The following is a 20,514-nucleotide window of genomic DNA, read 5'->3' on the forward strand; positions in this document are numbered from 1 at the left end:
AATTCCCTCATTGAGAGGGCAGCGGCCAATCACAGCGTCGAGCTGCATGCTGACCCGGTGGACGTCGATTTCCTATTTGACACCTTTTCTGTCTCTGAAAAGACTATAAAGACTCTGCCAATGCTAAAGGGTGTCCTAAAGCACGCGGCTGAGGTGTTCAAAGAACCCACCAGGGCGAGAGTCATCAACCCACGTATCGACAAAAAGTACAAAGCAGCGCCCACAGATCCAACTTATATTAAGGGACAGTTGCCTCTGGACTCCCTGGTTGTCTCCAATGCCCGAAAGAGGGCCAATTCACAGACTACGGGTGATGCTCCTCCCCCAGACAAAGAATCAAAAGTCTTTGAGGCTTCGGGGAAGAGGGTGGCAGCGCAGGCATCCAACATATGGCGCATCTCCAACACGCAGGCACTCCTGGCGCGTTATGACAGGGCGCACTATGATACTCTAGAGACCCTTTTACAGCATTTGCCCGATCAATATAAGGAAGCGGCTGAAATGTTGATACAAGAAAGAAAGCTTATCTCCAATGCTTCCATAAAGTGCGCTCTGGACGTGGCTGACACCGCCGCACGCGCAATAAACACTAGCGTTATGCTTCGTAGACATGCATGGCTAAGGATATCTGGGTTCAAGCCGGACATTCAAACCACCATCTTGAACCAAACAGTCAACCCAGATCACCTGTTTGGCCCTGAGGTTGACACCACCCTTGAGAAGATGAAAAAGGACACCGAGACTGCAAAATCTATGGGTGCCCTGCAGTCCCAGCAGTTTCGGAGTGGGTCCTTTCGTCGCTCCAATGCTAGAGGCACCTCAAGGGGGCAACTTTCGCAGTCAGCGCAGTTCTACAAAGGTAAAACCCAGACTACTTATACCAACAAGGGTCGTGGTGGATACCGCGGCAACAGCGCCAAGGGCAGAGGACGTGGCAACAACAGTTCCAGGTCCTCCACCGCCAACAAACAGTGACGCCCTGTCACTGCCCCCCGACCACGCAAAACCGGTCGGGGGGAGACTCCAGCAGTTCCTGCCCGTGTGGAAGTCCATCACCACGGACAGGTGGGTCAGGACACTTGTCCAATTCGGTTATTGTCTGGAGCTCACATCCACTCCACCCAACATACCACCAAGGCACCGTCCTATGTCCGGCGAGCACTTGCACTTATTGCAGCAGGAAGTCACAGTCATGCTGCAAAAAGGGGCAATAGAGCTCGTGCCCTTGCAGGAAAGAGGTGCGGGAGTTTACTCCATGTACTTTCTGATTCCAAAGAAGGACGGATCCCTCAGGCCCATCCTGGATCTCCGGCCCCTCAACTTTTACATCCTATCAGAGCATTTCCACATGCTCACCCTGCAGCAAGTCCTCCCACTGCTTCAACAGGGGGACTTACTAGCAACTCTGGACCTGAAGGATGCGTACTTCCACATTCCGCTACATCCTTCACACAGAAAATACCTCAGGTTTACCATCCAAAACCAGCACTACCAATTCAAGGTTTTGCCTTTTGGGGTCACCACGGCACCCAGGGTTTTCACAAAGTGCCTGGCGACGGTGGCGGCGCATCTAAGACGCCAAAACATCCACGTCTACCCCTATCTGGACGACTGGCTCATTCAGGCGAAGTCGGCCCAGCAGTGTCCCACACCATTCACCTTCTGCACAGTCTGGGGTTCTCACTGAATTACCCAAAATCCCATCTCCAGCCCGCCCACATAGGGCAGTATCTGGGTGCGACCATAAACACTTTGGCGGCCACAGCACAGCCGAATTCAGTGAGAGTCAACAGCATTCAATCGATGATCCAAAAATTCAGACCTCAACACTCGCTTCCAGCAAGAGTGTTCATGCAGTTGATAGGCATGATGGCCTCCTGCATCTCCATTGTCCCGCACGCGAGACTACATATGCGTCCGCTTCAGGAGTGCTTAGCACGTCAGTGGACTCAGGCTCACAACCAGTTGAAGGACCTAGTGTTGGTGAGCGGTCGGGCATACAACTCTCTGCATTGGTGGAATCCACGAAACCTTTGCAAGGGCCGACCGTTTCAGGAGCCTGTGCCACAGATTATCCTGACAACGGACGCTTCTCTCCATGGATGGGGAGCGCATGTACTCCAATACACTGTGCAGGGACTATGGACGCAGCAACAGGGGAAGATGCACATCAATGTTCTGGAACTGATGGCTATCTTCATGGCGCTAAAGGCCTTCAAAGTACATCTATGCAACAAGGTCGTGTTGATTCGGACGGACAACATGACGGCGATGTATTACATTCAGAAGCAGGGAGGCACATACTCTCCGCAGCTGTCTCATCTGGCTCAGAGCATGTGGAAGTGGGCCATTCAGAGGAACATCTTCCTCATGGCAGAGCACCTCCCAGGCAAGGACAATCAGATGGCGGACCTGCTCAGCAGGCACAGCCACCAAATGCACGAGTGGGAGATCCATCCATCAGTACTCCTGCCGTACTTTCAAAGGTGGGGTCATCCACAGATAGACCTGTTCGCCACCCACGAGAACGCAAAATGCCAAAGCTTCGCCGCCAGGTTCCCACACCCACTGTCGCAAGGCAATGCGATATGGATGAACTGGTCAGGCAGATTTGCGTACGCTTTTCCCCCAGCACCTCTGATACCGCTGGTGGCACGCAAACTCAGGCAACACTCGATGACTCTCATCCTAGTTGCTCCAACATGGGCTCGTCAGCCATTGTACACCACGTTTCTGGAACTGTCCGTGGTACCGCATCAAAGGCTACATCTCACACCCAGCCTTCTGACGCAGAGCCATGGCGACATTCAGCACCCAGATCCGCAACAGCTCAACCTGGCAATCTGGCTCCTGAAGTCCTAGAGTTTGGCTACCTGAACTTACCTCCCGATTCCATGGACATCATTCGGGAGGCGATGAAGCCCACTACTAGAGCCTGCTACGCGGCAAAATGGAAGCGGTTTGTCATTTATTGTGCAAACCACAACATTACCCCGCTAGACGCTTCTATTCAAAACATTATCGGTTACTTGTTCCATCTGTACAAGTGTAATCTAGCCTATACTTCCATTCGCATTTATCTGTCTGCAATGGCCGCGTATCTCCAAAATAGACAACACCTTTCACTCTTCAAGGTGCCTGCCATCAAAGCGTTTTTGGAAGGCCTCAAAAGAGTCATTCCGCCACTGACTCCACCAGCTCCTGAGTGGAACCTCAATGTGGTTCTTACCAGACTGATGGGTCCTCCCTTTGAACCACTGCATTCCTGCGAGATTCAGTTCTTGACATGGAAAGTGGCTTTCCTCGTAGCAATTACATCGCTACGGAGGGTTAGTGAATTGCAAGCCCTCACAATCCAAGAGCCATTTATCCAAATTCATTCCAACAGGGTGGTGCTCCGCACTAACCCTAAGTTTCTGCCCAAGGTTGTGTCTCAGTTCCACATCAACCAAACAATCGAATTACCTGCTTTCTTTCAAAATCCTGAGTCACTGGCGGAGCGGATGCTCCACACCCTTGACGTTAAACGGGCCCTAATGTATTACATTGATAGGACCAAGGATTTTAGGAAAACTAAGCAACTCTTTGTCGCCTTTGCGCCACACCACAAAGGTAACCCTATTTCCAAGGCTGGTATTGCTAGGTGGATCGTTAAATGTATCTAGATCTGCTATGCAAAAGCGAAACGCACTCTTACCATTCCACCAAGAGCCCACTCCACCAGAAAGTTGGGGGCCTCTATGGCTTTCCTTGGAAACATTCCCTTAGAGGACATATGTCAAGCAGCCACATGGTCCACCACACACACATTTACTAGGCATTACTGTGTTGATGTGCACTCCAAACAGCAGGCAGCTGTAGGGCAGGCTGTTCTCAAAACACTTTTCCAAACTGCTGCAGCTGGCACAGGCGGCCGCCGCTAATGGAGGGACTGCTATGTATTCTATGCACAGATATGAATTCAGCAGCCCACATGCCTCGAACTGAATATGCTACTTACCAGTATGCATCTGTTCTTGGCATGTAGGGCTGCTGACATTCATATCGCCCGCCCTCCTCCCCGGCGCCTGTAGCAGCTGCAGTCTTCACACTTATACTCATTGCATGGTCATCATTCACTCAGTTTCACTCCATCTTGGCCACAATGGCTAAAAACAATCTGGGGATGGAGTCGATGCCCATGTGCACTGTAGTCCAGGGGAGGAGCCACCTATCTCGTGATACTTCGAAGACTCTTCCAGGACAACAATGTGCAATCATCCGGACCCAACACTAGGCGGCGATCTATGCACAGATATGAATGTCAGCAGCCCTACATGCCAAGAACAGATGCATACTGGTAAGTAGCATATTCAATTTTGCTTTAAATGAGCAAACCTCATTTTTCGAGGTATGTTGGTGCAAATAAAAGAGAATGCCGAGCAGGTCTTTTCAGCATGTTTACCCGTTCGATATTGCACAGTAATGAAAGGTACATCCACCTAATCAGCAGATGTACTTTCATTAGAGAGATCCCACAGGCCGGTGAAGATCTCAAAATATAGCGAGCATTTCTAAGTTAAACTTGTGGAATGGTGTTGATGACCCCCAAATATATAAATTGAATGTAGAATTGTTACATAATTGAACTAACTTATGGAGCCTTGTACAGAAGGCAACAAAATATATTATGCAAATAACTTATAAACGAAAGAAATGAAAACATTATTTGGCATTTCTCCATCTTATAAAAATGTTTGTTGTTTTGATAGGCAACTGTGCTTCAATGATAAGAGCCCATATGCACGAAGATGTCCTGCTGCCTTGTCAAGGGGCCTACATTGGAGACTTCATCTTGGAATTCCTTGTTATCACCTGGCAGCGCTCTGATAATGACGCAGTTGTGCACAGCTTCTTTCATGGAAGAGACCAGCCTGGGTATCAGGAAGAGGAGTGCAAAGGGCGGACACAACTATTCCCTGGAGAGTTTCACAAAGGAAACGCGTCTCTTTTATTGAAAGATGTGCGAGCGTCTGATGCTGGGAGTTACACCTGCCACTACATAATGTATGACAAGGACGCCTACACACCTCAACACCTTGTACTTCTGGTGCAGAGTAAGTGCACTCTTGTCAATGTGATGTTTCTATTTGTTTGGTGAGGGAATCAAGGGATGTGGATCCCTTTGAATGGAGGAATTTGTGCTTAATCATTTAGGGGCTGATTATGATGGAGGATTTTCCGCATCCTCCGGGCCGGCGGAAGCCACCGCCGGCCCGGAGGATGCGGAAAATCCTCTGCGGACCCACCAAAGACCCACCGCCACATTAGGATGGCTGGTGGGTCCTGGTTTCAGTCCGCCGCGGTTGTAAGCCAACCGCGGCGGAAAAGGCCTACTATGGTGGCGGTGTCTCTCCGACACCGCCAGACATATTAGGATGGCTGTGAAAAGATGCTATTCTGCAGCAGCTTCTCCGCCGAGGAAAAGCATGTGGATCTTCACCTCGGGGGCCCGTAGCGGGCCCCCTGGGTGAAGGGGGGGTGGGGGGTGCACATGGGGGGTACCCCTCTGCATTTGTATGCAGAAATCGGCAGGCACCGCGCGCTGCCTGCCGCTTTCTGCATACAAATGCAATGTATGCATTTGTAACATTGCGGCGGGTGCAGCTTGAAGCCGCACCCGCCGCAATGTTACAAATAGAGGATGTGACCGCCAGGGTGGCGGTCACATCCTAATTGCACAGGAGGGAACTCCGCAGCTCATGCGGACGTTCCCTCCTCCTCAGGGGTCGCGGACGGACGCAAGTCCGTCCGCGATCCTAATGGGCCCCTAAGTTAGTGGACAGCCTCAGATAAACAGCATCAGAACTATATCAAGATCATTTGGAGAAAGAAGACGTTTGGCCTACTTGAGTGCCTGTAGATAGATGTGTATCATTTTAATGCTTATATTGGGTTTTTTTGTTGTATGACAAAAAGCGAAGGCACTCAATAAAGCTGTGACATCTCAAAGGTTCAGCTTCATCATAACAAGTAGCAACATTTTCTAAATAGCTCCCCGTGGCCACCCACCCAACTCCCCTTCTCCCTCCGGGTGCTCATCAAGCTCCAAGCCATTAGAAAGATCATGTATTAGCAGGGGTCTAGTATGGATTGTCAGAGTAGCTCATTCTGCAGGACTAGTCAGTCAGAGCAACATCAGATATCTGGGACAGGTCAACTCTGTAAAATCCTGTGAGAGAAGGGAGATATATGGGTGCCAGATATCCCGTATGAATACCCTTGCTGAATGAGTGTTAAAGAAAGCCTCTCCATCCCCAGAACATCCCAAATATGATGTAGTCAATTCTGCTGGGACCACAACTTCTCTGTTTCCCAGTAGGTTAATATAGACTGGTGTGCCGCACCCAGTGCCAGAGCTATATGTCGGGCCCTTCAGGATTTAGGTGGGTATGTGAGTGGGTTGGGAAGTCCCAATATGATATATGAGGGGAATCTGGACAGGTGAGTATTAAAGTGAGCATCAATGTCAGACAGGATCTCATTCCAAAACTATGTTAGTCTAGGCCATTCCCACAGAATATGTATTATAGTTCCAGTGGAGTCTCAATGTCTCCAGCATCTATCACTACTCACTGGATTCCCTCTATGTAATCGAACCGGGGTACGGTACCAATAAGTGGCAATTTTCGCTACAGTCTCTATGCTGGAGGTGTTAGATGCTGTATATCATGCACAGTAATAAACATCCTGCCATTCCTTAGGGGACAGTTGTCTGCCAAGTTCCAATTCTCATCGGACCTGCGCAGGGTACTTCAACCTGAACTCCTCATGTAGCAGTATCCCATATAGTTCGGTAATGAGCTACCTATCAGAGTCCTTCCTGAGAAGCCAACACTCAAATTTTGTCAGTTGCCGTTATGCAGCCTCCCTAATTGCCGGCTGCATCCGCCAATGTCTGATCTGTGTATTTCGAAATGGTTCCCTTTCTGGGATAGCAAAGTCAGCAGGGAGGCAAATGTGATGGGGCCTTCCGCATTGAAAAAGTGGCCTATAGACCGGCACCCCGCCTGTTGGCAAGCTCGTAACAGTATGCTATCCAGACCCGGGGTAAAGTCTCCATTTCCCACAACCAGAGTTAAGGGGGAAGGAAACGGCGTAAGGCCTCTCCGGGTAACCCTCAAAGTAGGCGTGGTGATCAGGGATAATTAGAGATTTACAGAGAGGTGGGTGCAGGACAGAAACAAAACCTTCCATAAAGCCATTCCCGCCAGTGTTCTGTCCATAAACAACCACATCTTCTCCGAATCAGGGCAAGACCACTCTACTAAATTATGAAGCTGTGTCACCTGGAAATAATGTGGTAGGCATGGGACTCCCAAGCCTCCCTCGATCGGGGGATGCCAGCTGCAAATGCATTTCATCCCGGGGTCGTTTACCAGCCCACCCGAAATGCTGTAGGGCATCTTGTAGAGTCTGAAACATCCCTGTCGGGGGCTGTGGGGGAGTGTTTAAAAGGTGTATAGAATCTTGGGTAGATCTGCATTTTAAGGGCGGCGACACATACCAGCAAAGAAAGGAGATTTCCAACGTGCCAAATCAGGCTTCACCCTCCTAGTCATATCTAGACAGTTGAGGATCATGATCCCTGCGATAGTCGAGGCCAGCTGGATACCCAGGTCGGGGATAGATCCCGAAGCCAATTGGATAGAGTGAGTCTGAGTCAAGTAGGCCTTTACTTTGGGTGAGACTGTGAGGTCTCGGACTTGTGATTTAGCAAGATTCATACGGCATCTTGACGCCACACCAAAATGTCTGACTTCATCTAAGAGGCTGGGCAGGGCCTCTTGAGTGTTGTGTTTAGGGTGACAATAACGCCATTCGCATATAATGTAATTAAATGTTCCTCACCTCAAAAGCACACCCGGTATTGTTTGGGTTATCCCTGACCTTTTGGGCAAAGGGCTCCACATAGAGCACAAATAATAGGTGAGAAAAGGGGCACCCTTGCTGTGTGCCACGACATATGGGGAATTAGGCTGAACTTCTCCCATTGCCTCTTGACAGAGGCCTTTGGGTCCCCATAATTGCTAAAAATCTTGGCGCAGAACCGCTCCCCTATGCCAAAGTGAGCCAGCATCTTGGCTAAGTAGGGCCAATGAACGCGGTGAAATGCCTTCTCTGCATCGATGGAGAATGGCATGACTTCTACCTGGGAACGATTGGCTTTGTCTATGCGATGTAAAATCCATTTGGTGTTGTCTGCACAGTGCCTTTTGGGCTTAAACCCTGTTTGATCAGGGGCCACCAGTCCGGGCATTAAGGGCATGAGGCAAACTGCTAGTATGCCTGTAAATAATTTTGCATCAACATTTAAGAGGGAGATGGGCCGATAGGATCCACACTGCTGCTTGTCTTTACCTGGTTTCTCTATGATCACTATGGAAGCTTCCGTCATTGAGGGAGTAAGTGAGGCTCAACTCGTGATGGAACTAAATACTCTAGTAAGGAGCGGAGCTATGGACAAACAGAAAACCTTATAAAATTCAGCAGGAAATCTGTCCAGGCCAGGCGATTTAAGGGGTTTCTGCCTAGAGATCACTGATATGCCTTCCTCTATTCTTATTGGACCATCTAGTCCTACTGCCTGCTCTTCTATCAAATGAACAATGCAGTTGAGTATTACCTCTATGACCATAAATTCAATGTTTCTGTTTAAAACATAAGTAGAAGTTCTTTACCTAAGTTTCTGTTCAATGTATGAACTGTATATCTTATGTCTACTCACATTTGTGGGTCAACAAGCAAAGCATCAATGAGTCAAATAATACTCAATATTCTATTTAGACATTTCATCATTGTGAATTTACTTCAAATTCCCTTTTTTTGTTTTTCTGTTTTGTAACACAATTGAAATGCATAGTTTTTTTCTAATACAAATTTACATGTTTGTGCATAATTATGATACATTAATAATCTATTTACAGTGCATGAAAAAACCAATTCATAAAGGCCCCAACACTTTTAAGGACATTGTAGTGAAACCGAAGGGTCCTACTTCACTATAAACATATATATCTGGAAAATACATACTTTTCCTCAGTATTAAATCAATACATGGTCCAAGCTAGTGAGAAAGGTCAGAGACCGCCTAGGTCTATTTTATATTTGTTTACACCACAGTTTGTTGGCTAAACTGAGCAGTTGGTAATCTATTTTGTTATTTACAAATGGCGATACTCTTAGCCTTGCAAAGTGAAGGGGTTGTGAAGGGTGTGCCGACACGTTTTGACCTTTGTGTGGGGACCAGGAAGATTCAAAGAAGGTCTTCCTCAGGGCTGGTATTTTCTGTGTAGGACACTATTGGTTAAAAATTAAAAGAAATTTAACTTAATTTATAAACAGTGTGGAGAATGAGTGCAATTATTTTACCAAAAGCCATACATTGGGATCATACCTCCTATTAATTGAGGCGTGTTTTTTTAGGTTTCGGCTAGAACGCGCTGAAAAGCGCGTTCACGCCAGAGAACTATTGTCGGCGTCTCAGCAGTCTGAGAACACCGAAGTGAGACAAGATCTGGCCGCGCGCAGCGTTTCCCCATAGGATAACGTTGTGCGCGCGGCCAGGTCTTGTCTCCACAGTGGTAATGCAGCCCGGATCGCGTCGCGCGCCTGCTGGAATGCAGCGGGAGTCTGCATACCAGCGCGCGGAGTACAGGATAACTGCAGACTACAGAAGGAGCTGTTGAAAACACGTTTGTGAGCCAAGCCCTTCAAGGTCTAGAAACGAGAATTCGAAAGTGACCGGACGAATGCAAAGGCGCTTTATAAACTGTAGGCGTTTACACTATTTTTTGTATTGTGATGTTTCCCAGTCCTTTCCGTGTTCTCATCACTTCTCTTGATGCTCTTAAGTGGCCTACGGGTAGCCTGTAGCGCCCACAATCAGAAAATATAAAATAAATACAACTAAATAAAGTAAGAGAACGTGATTGCACATGCACAGGTTCTACCAAATTAGCCCACTCATATATATGTTCTGTGTTCACAATGTACAGGGAAAATTTCTGCGTAATTACTTTTGCTGATATCACATATAACTTAAATAGTAAAATGTGATTCCGCAAACTTTCCTATATCAACATTCCTGTACTTTCACTTAGCTACTTTACTAACTAAAACCCTATCGTAAGAGGAATTTCCCTAGCGCATCGTGCTTAAGTTGAAACTAAATGAAGCAGTAGCAGAGGTTTTTCGAACGTCTTTTGTACGATGCGCACAAGGTCGACTTTTGTTGCTAGGCGACACAGCATGTTGTCTCCATAGTGCATGCTTCCTCTTCTGAATGCTAGCACAGCGTTTGTAGTATGTGTGTGAAGGGAATATATTCATTTTGCTCTGCAGCCATTACCAATTACAAAATACATATTTCTACAAAACAGCCGCAAAAGTTAAAGACTCTTTCATGAGCATTATGATAAAAAACGGCTTTTAAAAAGAAAACTGGCATCCTGGTTAAGTACTGTCGTGAGCACTCAGCAGTAACTAAAGCCTCCTTTCGCTGACCTGCCCACAATTTGAACCCTGATCCTTGGAGAGGCTGGTGCTCTGTCGTGGAAAGAAGTAATCTAATATGCTTAACATGTTATCTATGGGTTTCCCTGACCACAGATTTATGTACAGTGTGGCGGTTTTATGGTAATAAATGTTCTTCCCCAAGGACCGCTACAAGCAGCAGTCTTGGAAACAGACTACTGCTTTAGAGCAAGGAAACACGGGCAGTGAAGCACCACGAAACTCACGTTAAGCAAGCAGTCCTGTCAAGCGTCACGCAACAGGTGTGACGCTCACGCATTTCAGTGCGGTGATCCGCATCACCGCACTGAAATGCATTGTCACGCATTTTGCCACCTTGCAGGCGCGCCACCAGAGGCGCCTGTGTACCGGCTCTCTGCTGCTCCGAGGGACATGCTGCTTACTGGGCTGAGTTCCGAAATAGTTAATCCATGTGCTCTCAGCTCTGTGGAGTGGCTGAGAGCGCTACAATGTATCTCACTCTGCCCGTGCCTGCTGTGTCGCCCGGAAACAATGCGGCAATAGGAGCTGCGGCGCGCCTTACACAGTCATACTCACACTGCTCCAATTAGAGGGGAGGGAGTGGCTGTCGGCCACTCAGCAGTCAATACTGCTGTCAGTCACTGTGGCCCACCATGGGGGCCGGGATTAGTTATCCGGATGTGCCGGGTAGAGGGTCCTCACTAGTCCGGAGGAAGTAGGAAGAAGCGACGGGGGACTCATCTGAGTCAGTGGAGTGCAGCACTTGACTCGAGTATCTCATGGCCGCCCGTCGTGGAAGAGGCATCAATGATAGATTGCGACGGGCGGCCGGGCGAGCCGCTCCACGCAAAACACTGCAGGCACCTGGCAGCTGAGCCAGCCACAGTCAGCTGGCCAGCGATTGTGGGCGGCCGGGGGACCGGGACGAGTCGACTCGAGAGGCCAGCAGCCTGGATGAGGACGGGCAGAGTACACATCCATGCAGGCTGGGCAGCAGTGCAGTGACCAGTCGGGTCGTCACTCTCTCTAAGTATTAAGATTTAGGGTGGCACAGTGTACTGTGATACTATTCCAGACGGTTTATTTAACAATAAAACATTTTAACAAAGACACTGGTGATGGTGTGGTGAGCCAGGTGTCGTTTTGCTGTTGTGGTGCCGTTTTGTCAATGACGTTAATAAATGCTGTTCAGCGGGCGACACGGCTTCGCAGACAGTTTCTTCCCTCACCGCGCCTGCCGTGATCTGACTACCACGTCACCTACGACCCGTCCGCCAAACTGGTGCTGCCTCAACAGGCAATGAAGCCTGTAGTGCTGCAGTGAGTGCAGCAGAACTAAGGGCATATTAAAATGCAGGGCCTGCGCCAATCCTTGCTCGAGGCCTAGGCCGTGGCCTCTGCACGGTGCAGGAGGAAGTTGTGGCGGCTGGCTGGCTCGTACCATGACAGTACTGCAGTGTTCCCCACGCTACAAGTAAGTGTCTCACACCGACTAACCTTTTAAGTAGCAAGCAGTCGATTGTTTCAGACCATAGTTGTTTGTATTTTGATCTCACTCCTACTCGCCGCTTGGCTTTGCAAGATACCAGCTCCTCTTCAGTGCGTGCTGCTCACAAATATCACTGGCTTACTGTTGTACGAAGCATTGTTTCACTAATGGACATTCTTACTGTACAACCTACTTCTTTTGTTAATATTTGAATGCTAGCATTGTTACTGTTTATAATCATCCTAAAAAAATTACATAAATGTGCGCGCCATACAATACACATAAATAAATAAAACATGTATTCCCTCCTTATTCCCCCCACCCCCCTGACCTAACCCTCCATTTCATAGCTGCCAAGGTTTCAGATTGCCATGTGTGACATTTTAAAAATGTGAGTGAAATTTTGAGTGACATTTCAACGACTATGAGTGACACTTTCTCGCGAGCAAAAATCATGCAATGAAGATGAGTGAAACGTCTAAATATCAGAAATTACAGCCATTTGAGCAACAAGAAACTCCAAGAACTTCTTGAAACTGTTGCGGAGCACCAGAAATGGAAGGACACTAACCCTATTGCTCCCTCCTGTAACCGGACTGTACTGTAAACAAATGCATAACCATGAAGCCCTCATAAGTTGAACGCTAGCGCGGGCTTTAGGTCACCAATTCAAAGTCTTTCACAACCTATCTACACCTAAACATCCAATATTCAACATCTGACACCAGCTCCGTGCCTATCACTGCAAACCCAAGCCCACCAGAACACAGTTCCCAAGGAAACCTTTCCCTGTCATTGTTGTAACTGGCATCACCTGTTCTTCCAAGGCTTTTTCACTCATGACCTCATTTACCTTGAAAGTAGGCAATGAGAGCAACAGAACAAGAGTATGAGAGAATAAAGGAGAGGTGTGAGAGAAGAGGGCATTATAACACGGAAGGGAAAAAGCCTAAATTAGTTTAAAAAGGGGTGGGGGCAGTATAAAGGGAGAAGAAATTGAGGGATAAAGAAAGAGGCTACCAGAATACACAGAAGAAGTGCGTATGTGAAAAGAAAAAGGAGGAAAAACAACATAGTTAAACCACAGGTGAGTCATGTGCCCTACCCTAGCTAATAAATCCCTCTCTTATCAAACATAACTGATTTTGATCACTGTGCCGAAGTACCGTATTGAGAATAGGACTAAGAGAAAGGATGGGCATGATGGAAACTCTTTAAGAAGGCCGGCGAGAATGGAAAGTGATGTTGCTTAGACATCTTACTCTAGTCTTTAATACATCACTTGCTTCCGGTTTCAAAGTCTGTAGAACGTGCTGTTTTTTAGAGTGAGATTTGTGTACCATCTTGACAGCCTTGCTCATAATTGCTAATATAGATTTTGCTTCCTAAACCTTACACCTGCATCAGTCAGTCAGTGCTACCTCATTAAGCACAGGGTGTCTTTCGTTTCCACATTTAGTTGCCACACTTACTTTTATCTCTTGCTGTGTAGTACCTGTAATTTTGCAAGCATGATGCATGTGCTATACATACTGACACCGGCGTGGACTTGAAATCACTTACTTAGAAGAGTTCAGAGACTGATATTGACGACCCGACTGGTCACTCACTGCACTGCTGCCCAGCCACAATATGCACTCTGCCTGTGTCTTCTGCTTCATCCAGCCTGCTCAGTGCTGGCCACTCGCGAGTCGTCCTGGGCCGCTCCGCTGTCCCCCCCACCCACCCTCCCGGCGCAGCCACTCCGGTCTCGCTGGCCAGCTGAGCTCAGCTGACTGACTGACTTTCAGTGTCTGCACCCAATGTCTGGGGTAGACGGGCTTACTTTTCAGGTGTTCTTCTGTCTGTTCTATTAAAAGCACAATTAGTTAAGTCTCAAGTCTTTCTAAAGTCGCTCCAAAGCACGCCATTGTAAAAGCATCTTCGAACCGCAATTTTCAAAGCTGACAATGAAAGATTCAACATCGTAAATTCCGCTCAAACATGGCCTCTATATTAGCACAAGGCACCAATGGACCCTTAGATAAAATAGCTAAAGATACGTCGTATCTTTGAAACTCACGGCAGTAATATGTGCGGCACAACTAGCGGCTACATCACCAAAATGAACGATCATCAAACGTCAGAGATGGGCGGACAGTTTGAAATACTTACTGTAGCCATAGTCTCATTCACCGCGCCTCAGCTACAAGGTGAGGTGCTGCAGTGGTTTGCGCAGCCCGGCCATCAGAGACTCGAGTCTTGTATTGCACACGACTGACTCTGATGAGTCCCCCGCCGTTCTGCCTACTTCCTCCAGAGCAAGCAGCAAGTCTCTCGGGTCTCTCGGAGCACCAGAGAGCCCGTGGCCAGGGGCCGTTGGTGGCACGCTCTGGCAGGTGGCAAAATGCGTGAAAATGCATTTCAGTGCGGTGATGCGGATCACCGCACTGAAATGCGTGAGCGTCACGTCTGATACGTGATACTTGGCAGGACTGCATTTCTGTATCGTCGGCCCATCTCCCGTATTATAGGCTCTATCTCTGCTGGAGGGCGGCTAGAGTACTGCAGGGGAAGCCTGAATACTTTCACCATCTCAGTCGTGTTCTGTCTGCAGAGCAGATGGGGATTTTCGTACGTTTACACCCGAGTATTGGCACAGGCAGCGAGGGCCCATATGAACTCTTGGAGCTAAGTTAGGGCACAGGCAGCGAGGGCTTCCAGGTAGGCACACTGTTAAAACTGAGTTTGGGTACAAGACTGATAGCAAATAAACAGAAAAAGCTAAGAGAAACAACCACAGGCAGGGCTGTATCTGCATTCATTACAATTTTCAAATAACTCTAACATTGTTATCCAGATCTGTAGTGTTACTTTTTAAATAAAAAGATTGTTTTATTTGACTATTGTGTTTAACATCGCTTCTCTGCTTATAATATTCTAGTTATTACTCGCCATATATGACTAAGCAAAACGTTTGCATTCTTGCAGCTGTGCATGTAGATGACTATGAAGTTCTATGTCTGTGAATGGAGATTATTCTAAGTATATGCTAATTTAATAGCACAAACCAAGACAAGTGGATTGATGTACAGGGTCAAGGCACGAGTATAGTCAGGGAGTGATGGGAGAGGTACCTGGGTTCTGTGAGGAGACATGTAATATTACTGCATTGTGGTGTCCTGCTCTTTAAAACGGTGCATCTACAACTCTTTCCTCAGTTTGAACAGTGTTGAGGCAGTCCTGATGGATACAGGGATGTTTTTTCAGATCCTTCATCCATAGATTGAGAAAGTCAATTGCCTGTTTTAGAACTCTTTAGAGTTTTTGGTCAGAACTCTTTTAGCTTAACTATGTGTGTTTGAACACATGATCCTGAAGCCAATCTCATTGCTCAAATACATGTAATTTCTGATATTTATACGTTTCCCCTCATCTTCATTTTGCGCGCGAGGAAGTGTCACTCGTATTCAGTGAAATGTCACTCATAATTACACTAAAATTATGAAAATGTCACACATAGCAATCTGAAACCTTGGCAGCTATGAGCACGTTATTTCTCTCTGGTTCATAAGAGACTGTCAGTACATCTTAATATAATGTATTGCTCTGCATGGTCATCGACAGGACGTCTATTAAAGGAGTTACACAGGAGGCCAATCACAATTGCAAAAAAAGCGTCCTAAAAGAGAGAGCGAACACTTTTTTCCCCAAATGCAGTTAATTGATTTGACAGACAGTGGAAACTTCCATTTTCTATACGGTACATAGACAAATAGCTGTACCCGAACATACACTAAGAGAAACAAGCATTTACCATGCAATGGTCTCGGCATTGTTAAAGTTAGAGCTATTGGCATCGCTCATGACATTTTTTATTTATGTTTTTGTTTTTAAAACATATAAATAAATGGCATTGTCATTTACAATGCCAATAGCTCTAACTTTAACAATGCCGAGACCATTGCATTGTAAATGCTTGTTCAAATGGTTTTTGACAGTAGTCCAAGGCACTTCCTTCAATTTTTCAGGCAAAGTTCAAATTTCTCTAGCAATGTTCAAATTTCTCTGTATATGCACTTGATACCATGAGGCAACAAGGGGAGGAAATAGGTTTCTTGTGTTTTAGAATTGAAGGGTTTAGACCTTATAACGTGTTCTTTATTCGGCATGCATTAATGGTGTTTATTTTTGTCATGGTTGAGAAACGGAAATGTTTCCAAAAGTGCTTGAAATTGGAAATTTTCATTTGGCACCTAACTACTTGTGAGTATAGTGGTTTCTTTAGCATGCGCCGTGATTTAAAATAACTCAAGGTGCTCACATTGCACAGTGCATTGCCTGTTTCAAACTTCGTCAGAACAGACCATTATGTTACAATTGGGACGGAAAATGACATTGGCCTCAGGTTTCGTGGCATCAAATGTCGCCTGCCTTGGTTTTAGCGTGCGACTTAGAGACGCCTATTTTGTGCTCAGGTGAGGAGAGAAAAGACCTCATGCATTCCAAGATTGTGAGCTTAATGATTATTTAGAAATCGGGAGAGCCTTTACCTTGAAGGTGAACAACAGTCGATCTTCACTTTCGACTCGCGCTTTGCTGCACTCGTGCAGTTTGTTCGCCGCTCTGGTCGCGGTCTTCGACTTCCGTGTATATCACGTGTGCGTTTGCATCTTATCACTTTTACATTTCTGACGTGTCTACGTACTCTCCGTGATGTCACTCTACTTCCTGATGGATGCCTGACGTCCGGAACGCTAGTTACCATAGCTACCGTTTGATTATGAATTTGTTGATATCTTGGATCGCCGGTTTCACAGCAGATGCGCAATTGGAAGCCTCCATACTTGTGACTGTATGTTTTCGGTTAACAATTTCACTTTAAACCAGGATCACTCAACCAAGGAATGTTCTTTCCACCGAGAAGCTTAAGCACAGTGCTTGATTTACGAAAGTTCATTAAGGCCATTTTCTGTGGTGCCCAGTTTCCAGATATATTTTGCCTCAAAATTCGCAAGAAGAGAATCTGTCATTCTGCCTTTGATGTGTTTTAGCACTGTCCACTTCATTTCATGTGGCAAATGGTTCTTTTCCAGACAGTGTTTTACCATGGGTGCAGAGAGTACTTTACATTTAATGCGCGATCTGTGTTGTGTGAGACGTGTTTTTATTTGTTGTGTAGTTTTTCCAACGTAAGCCAATTTGCAGGGACAGAGCACACAATAGACCACATTGGTGGTGTTACAATTTGCAAACTCATCATGTCTGATGTTTTCATTTCCATAGTTTAAGTCATTACCCTCAGTGGTGCTGCTGCATAAATTGCAGTTTCAATCAATCAATCAATCAGTGACACTTATAAAGCGCGCTACATACCCGTGGGGTCTCAAGGCGCTGGGGGGGGGGGAGCCGCTACTGCTCGAACAGCCAGGTCTTCAGCTTCTTCCTGAAGGAGAGGTGGTCTTGGGTCAGGCGCAGGTCGGTCGGGAGGGAGTTCCAGGTCTTGGCGGCCAGGTGGGAGAAGGACCTTCCTCCTGTAGTCGCTCTTCGGATGCGGGGGACGGCGGCGAGGGCGTGGTTGGCTGATCGGAGGTGGCGTTTGGGAGCGTAGAAGTTGACTCGGCTGTTGAGGTAGCTCGGGCCTTGGTCGTGTAGGGCTTTGTGTGCGTGGGTGAGGAGGCGGAAGGTGATTCTTTTGTTGACGGGGAGCCAGTGAAGGTCTCGCAGATGTCCGGAGATGTGGCTGGTTCGTGGGATGTCGAGGATGAGTCTGGCTGAGGCGTTCTGGATCCGCTGGAGTCTCTTCTGGAGCTTGGCGGTGGTCCCGGCGTAGAGGGCGTTGCCGTAGTCCAGTCGGCTGGTGACGAGGGCCTGGGTGACGGTCTTCCTGGTCTCGGTGGGGATCCACCAGAAGATCTTCCGTAGCATGCGTAGGATGTTGAAGCATGCCGAGGAGACGTTGTTGACTTGCCTGGTCATGGAGAGGGAGGAGTCCAGGATGAAGCCCAGGTTGCGTGCATGGTCTGTCGGTTTGGGTGCGGTGCCCAGGGCGGGAGGCCACCAGGAGTCGTCCCAGGCGGAGGGAGAGGAGCCCAGGATGAGGACCTCCGTCTTGTCCGAGTTCAGTTTCAGGCGGCTGGTCGTCATCCACTCGGCTACCTCTTTCATCCCTTCGTGCAGGTTGGCTCTGGCGGCGGCGGGGTCGTTGGTCAGGGAGAGGATCAGCTGGGTGTCGTCGGCGTAGGAGATTATGCTGAGGTTGTGTTTGCGTACGATGGCCGCGAGGGGGCTCATGTAGACGTTGAAGAGGGTGGGGCTCAGAGATGATCCTTGGGGGACGCCGCAGATGACTTCGGTGGCCTCTGACTTGTACGGTGGTAGGCGGACTCTCTGTGTTCTCCCGTCGAGGAAGGAGGTGATCCACTCCAGCGCCTTGTCCTGGATTCCGACGTTGCTGAGGCGCCGTACTAGGGTGCGGTGGCAGACCGTGTCGAATGCCGCGGAGAGGTCTAGGAGGATGAGGGCCGCTGTTTCTCCATTGTCCATCAGGGCTCGGATGTCGTCGGTGGCGGCGATGAGGGCGGTCTCGGTGCTGTGGTTGGCTCGGAAGCCGGACTGTGAGGGGTCGAGGGATCCGTTCGTCTCGAGGAAAGCGGCCATCTGCTTGTTGACGGTCTTCTCGATGACTTTGGCTGGAAACGGGAGGAGCGAGATGGGGCGGTAATTCTTGAGGTCGGTGGGGTCCGCTGTTGGTTTCTTGAGTAGGGCGCTGAGTTCGGCGTGTTTCCAGCTCTCGGGGAAGATGGTGGTGTCGAGGGATGTGTTGATGATGTCTCGCAGGTGGGGTGCGATGACAGCGTCGGCTTTGTTGAAGACGTGGTGAGGGCAGGGGTCGGTCGGTGATCCGGAGTGGATGGAGTTCATCGTGCGGATGGTGTCTTCGGTGCTGATCGGGGTCCAGGCGTGGAGGGTGGTGGTGGTTGTTCGGTCATGGTGTGCGTTGGTTGGTTGTTGAAGCTGTTGTGTATGTCCGCGATCTTGTTGTGGAAGTATGAAGCCAGGGAGTTGCAGAGGTCTTGCGATGGGGTGATGTCGTTGTTTCCTGCGCTGGGGTTGGAAAGCTCTTTGACGATGTTGAAGAGTTCCTTGCAGTTGTGTGCGTTGTTGTCCAACCGGTCCTTGAATGCTGTTTTCTTGGCGGCGCGGATCAGCTGGTGGTGTTTCCGGGTGGCAAGTTTGAAGGAGGTCCTGTTGTCCGGTGTCGGTTCCCTTCTCCAGACTTTCTCGAGGGCTCGGCAGTTCTTCTTGGAGCTCTTGAGTTCGTCGGTGAACCATGGGGCTTTCTTGCTGCCGGGTCTGCTGGGCGGGGTCCTCAGTGGGGCGAGTTCGTCCGCGCAGTTGCTGATCCACTTCGTGAGGTTGTCGGCGGCCTGGCTGGGGTTCGCTGAGCTGGCAGGAGGGTGCTGGCTCAGGGAGGTGGCGAGCTGGTCTGCTGTGATCTTGTTCCAGCTTCTGCGGGCGGTCTGTTGCTGGTGGTGGTGGGTCGTTGTTTTCTTGAAGGTGAAGTGGACGCAGCTGTGGTCCGTCCATTGAAGCTCTGTGGTGTGGCTGAAGTTGATGTCCTTGCTGGATGAGAAGACAGCGTCGAGTGTGTGTCCGGCGAGGTGGGTGGGGGTGGACACCAGTTGCTTGAGTCCCAGGTTGGTGAGGTTGTCGAGCAGGGTGCTGGTGTTGCGGTCGTTGTTGTTCTCCAGATGGAAGTTGAGGTCTCCCAGGAGGATGTAGTCAGCGGAGGGGAGGGCATGTGGGCTGACGAAGTCGGCGATGTCCTCGCTGAATTGTGTGCGTGGTCCAGGGGGTCGGTAGATCAGGGTGCCTCTGAGGGTGGTGTTCGGGTTGGTGTGGATCTGGAAATGCAGGTGTTCGGCGGTGGTCAGGGAGTTGTCGGTGCTGGTCGTGAGACGGATGGTGCTCCTGTGGATGATGGCGATGCCTCCTCCCATCTGGTTGGCGTTTCGGTCCCTCCGGACGATCTTGTAGCCCTCTGGGATGGCGATGGCGATGTCGGGAGCTGAAGAGGCGTTCATCCAGGTCTCCGTGAGGAAGGCAACGTCTGGAGCTGTGGTGTCGAGGAGGTTCCAGAGTTCGATGGCATGTCTGTGGATGGAGCGGGTGTTGAGCAGGATGCACTTGAGGTGGGTACTGCTGGTGTTCGGCTTGGTGGGTGCTGGTGCGAGGCAGGTCCGGATGCAGGTGAACTTGCAGGCGTGGCAGCTGAAGGGTCCGTGGGTACGTCGTGGAGAGGCTTGATGGCATTCTGGGAGTCGGCCGGTGTTGAGAGCGGTGAGGGTGGCGGCGGAGTACGTCAGGCGGGTCGGTCGGGGTCTTCGTGGGCCAGGGGTCCTGGCGCTGGTCGCGATCCGGTCGCGGACGGGCGTAGACGGGCTTACCTTTGGCGCGCCTTCGGCGCACAATCGGCGCGCCCGCTGCGCGTGACCGCTGCGCGTCCG

General features: G+C 49.0%; 1 protein-coding gene across 1 annotated transcript in view; it reads left to right on the top strand.

The window, feature by feature from the left end:
* The window catches only part of LOC147660700 (uncharacterized), a 348,598-nt gene that overhangs the window by 182,643 nt on the left and 145,441 nt on the right, over positions 1–20,514 (top strand). Inside the window, exon 4 of the mRNA XM_086951528.1 lies at positions 4,752–5,096. Within this exon, the coding sequence (XP_086807654.1) occupies positions 4,752–5,096 (345 nt within the window). The remainder of the gene's footprint in view (positions 1–4,751; positions 5,097–20,514) is intronic.

This window comes from Lissotriton vulgaris, unplaced genomic scaffold (assembly GCF_964263255.1).
Source record: "Lissotriton vulgaris unplaced genomic scaffold, aLisVul1.2 SCAFFOLD_712, whole genome shotgun sequence".
In the NCBI taxonomy this organism is placed as follows: Eukaryota; Metazoa; Chordata; class Amphibia; order Caudata; family Salamandridae; genus Lissotriton; species Lissotriton vulgaris.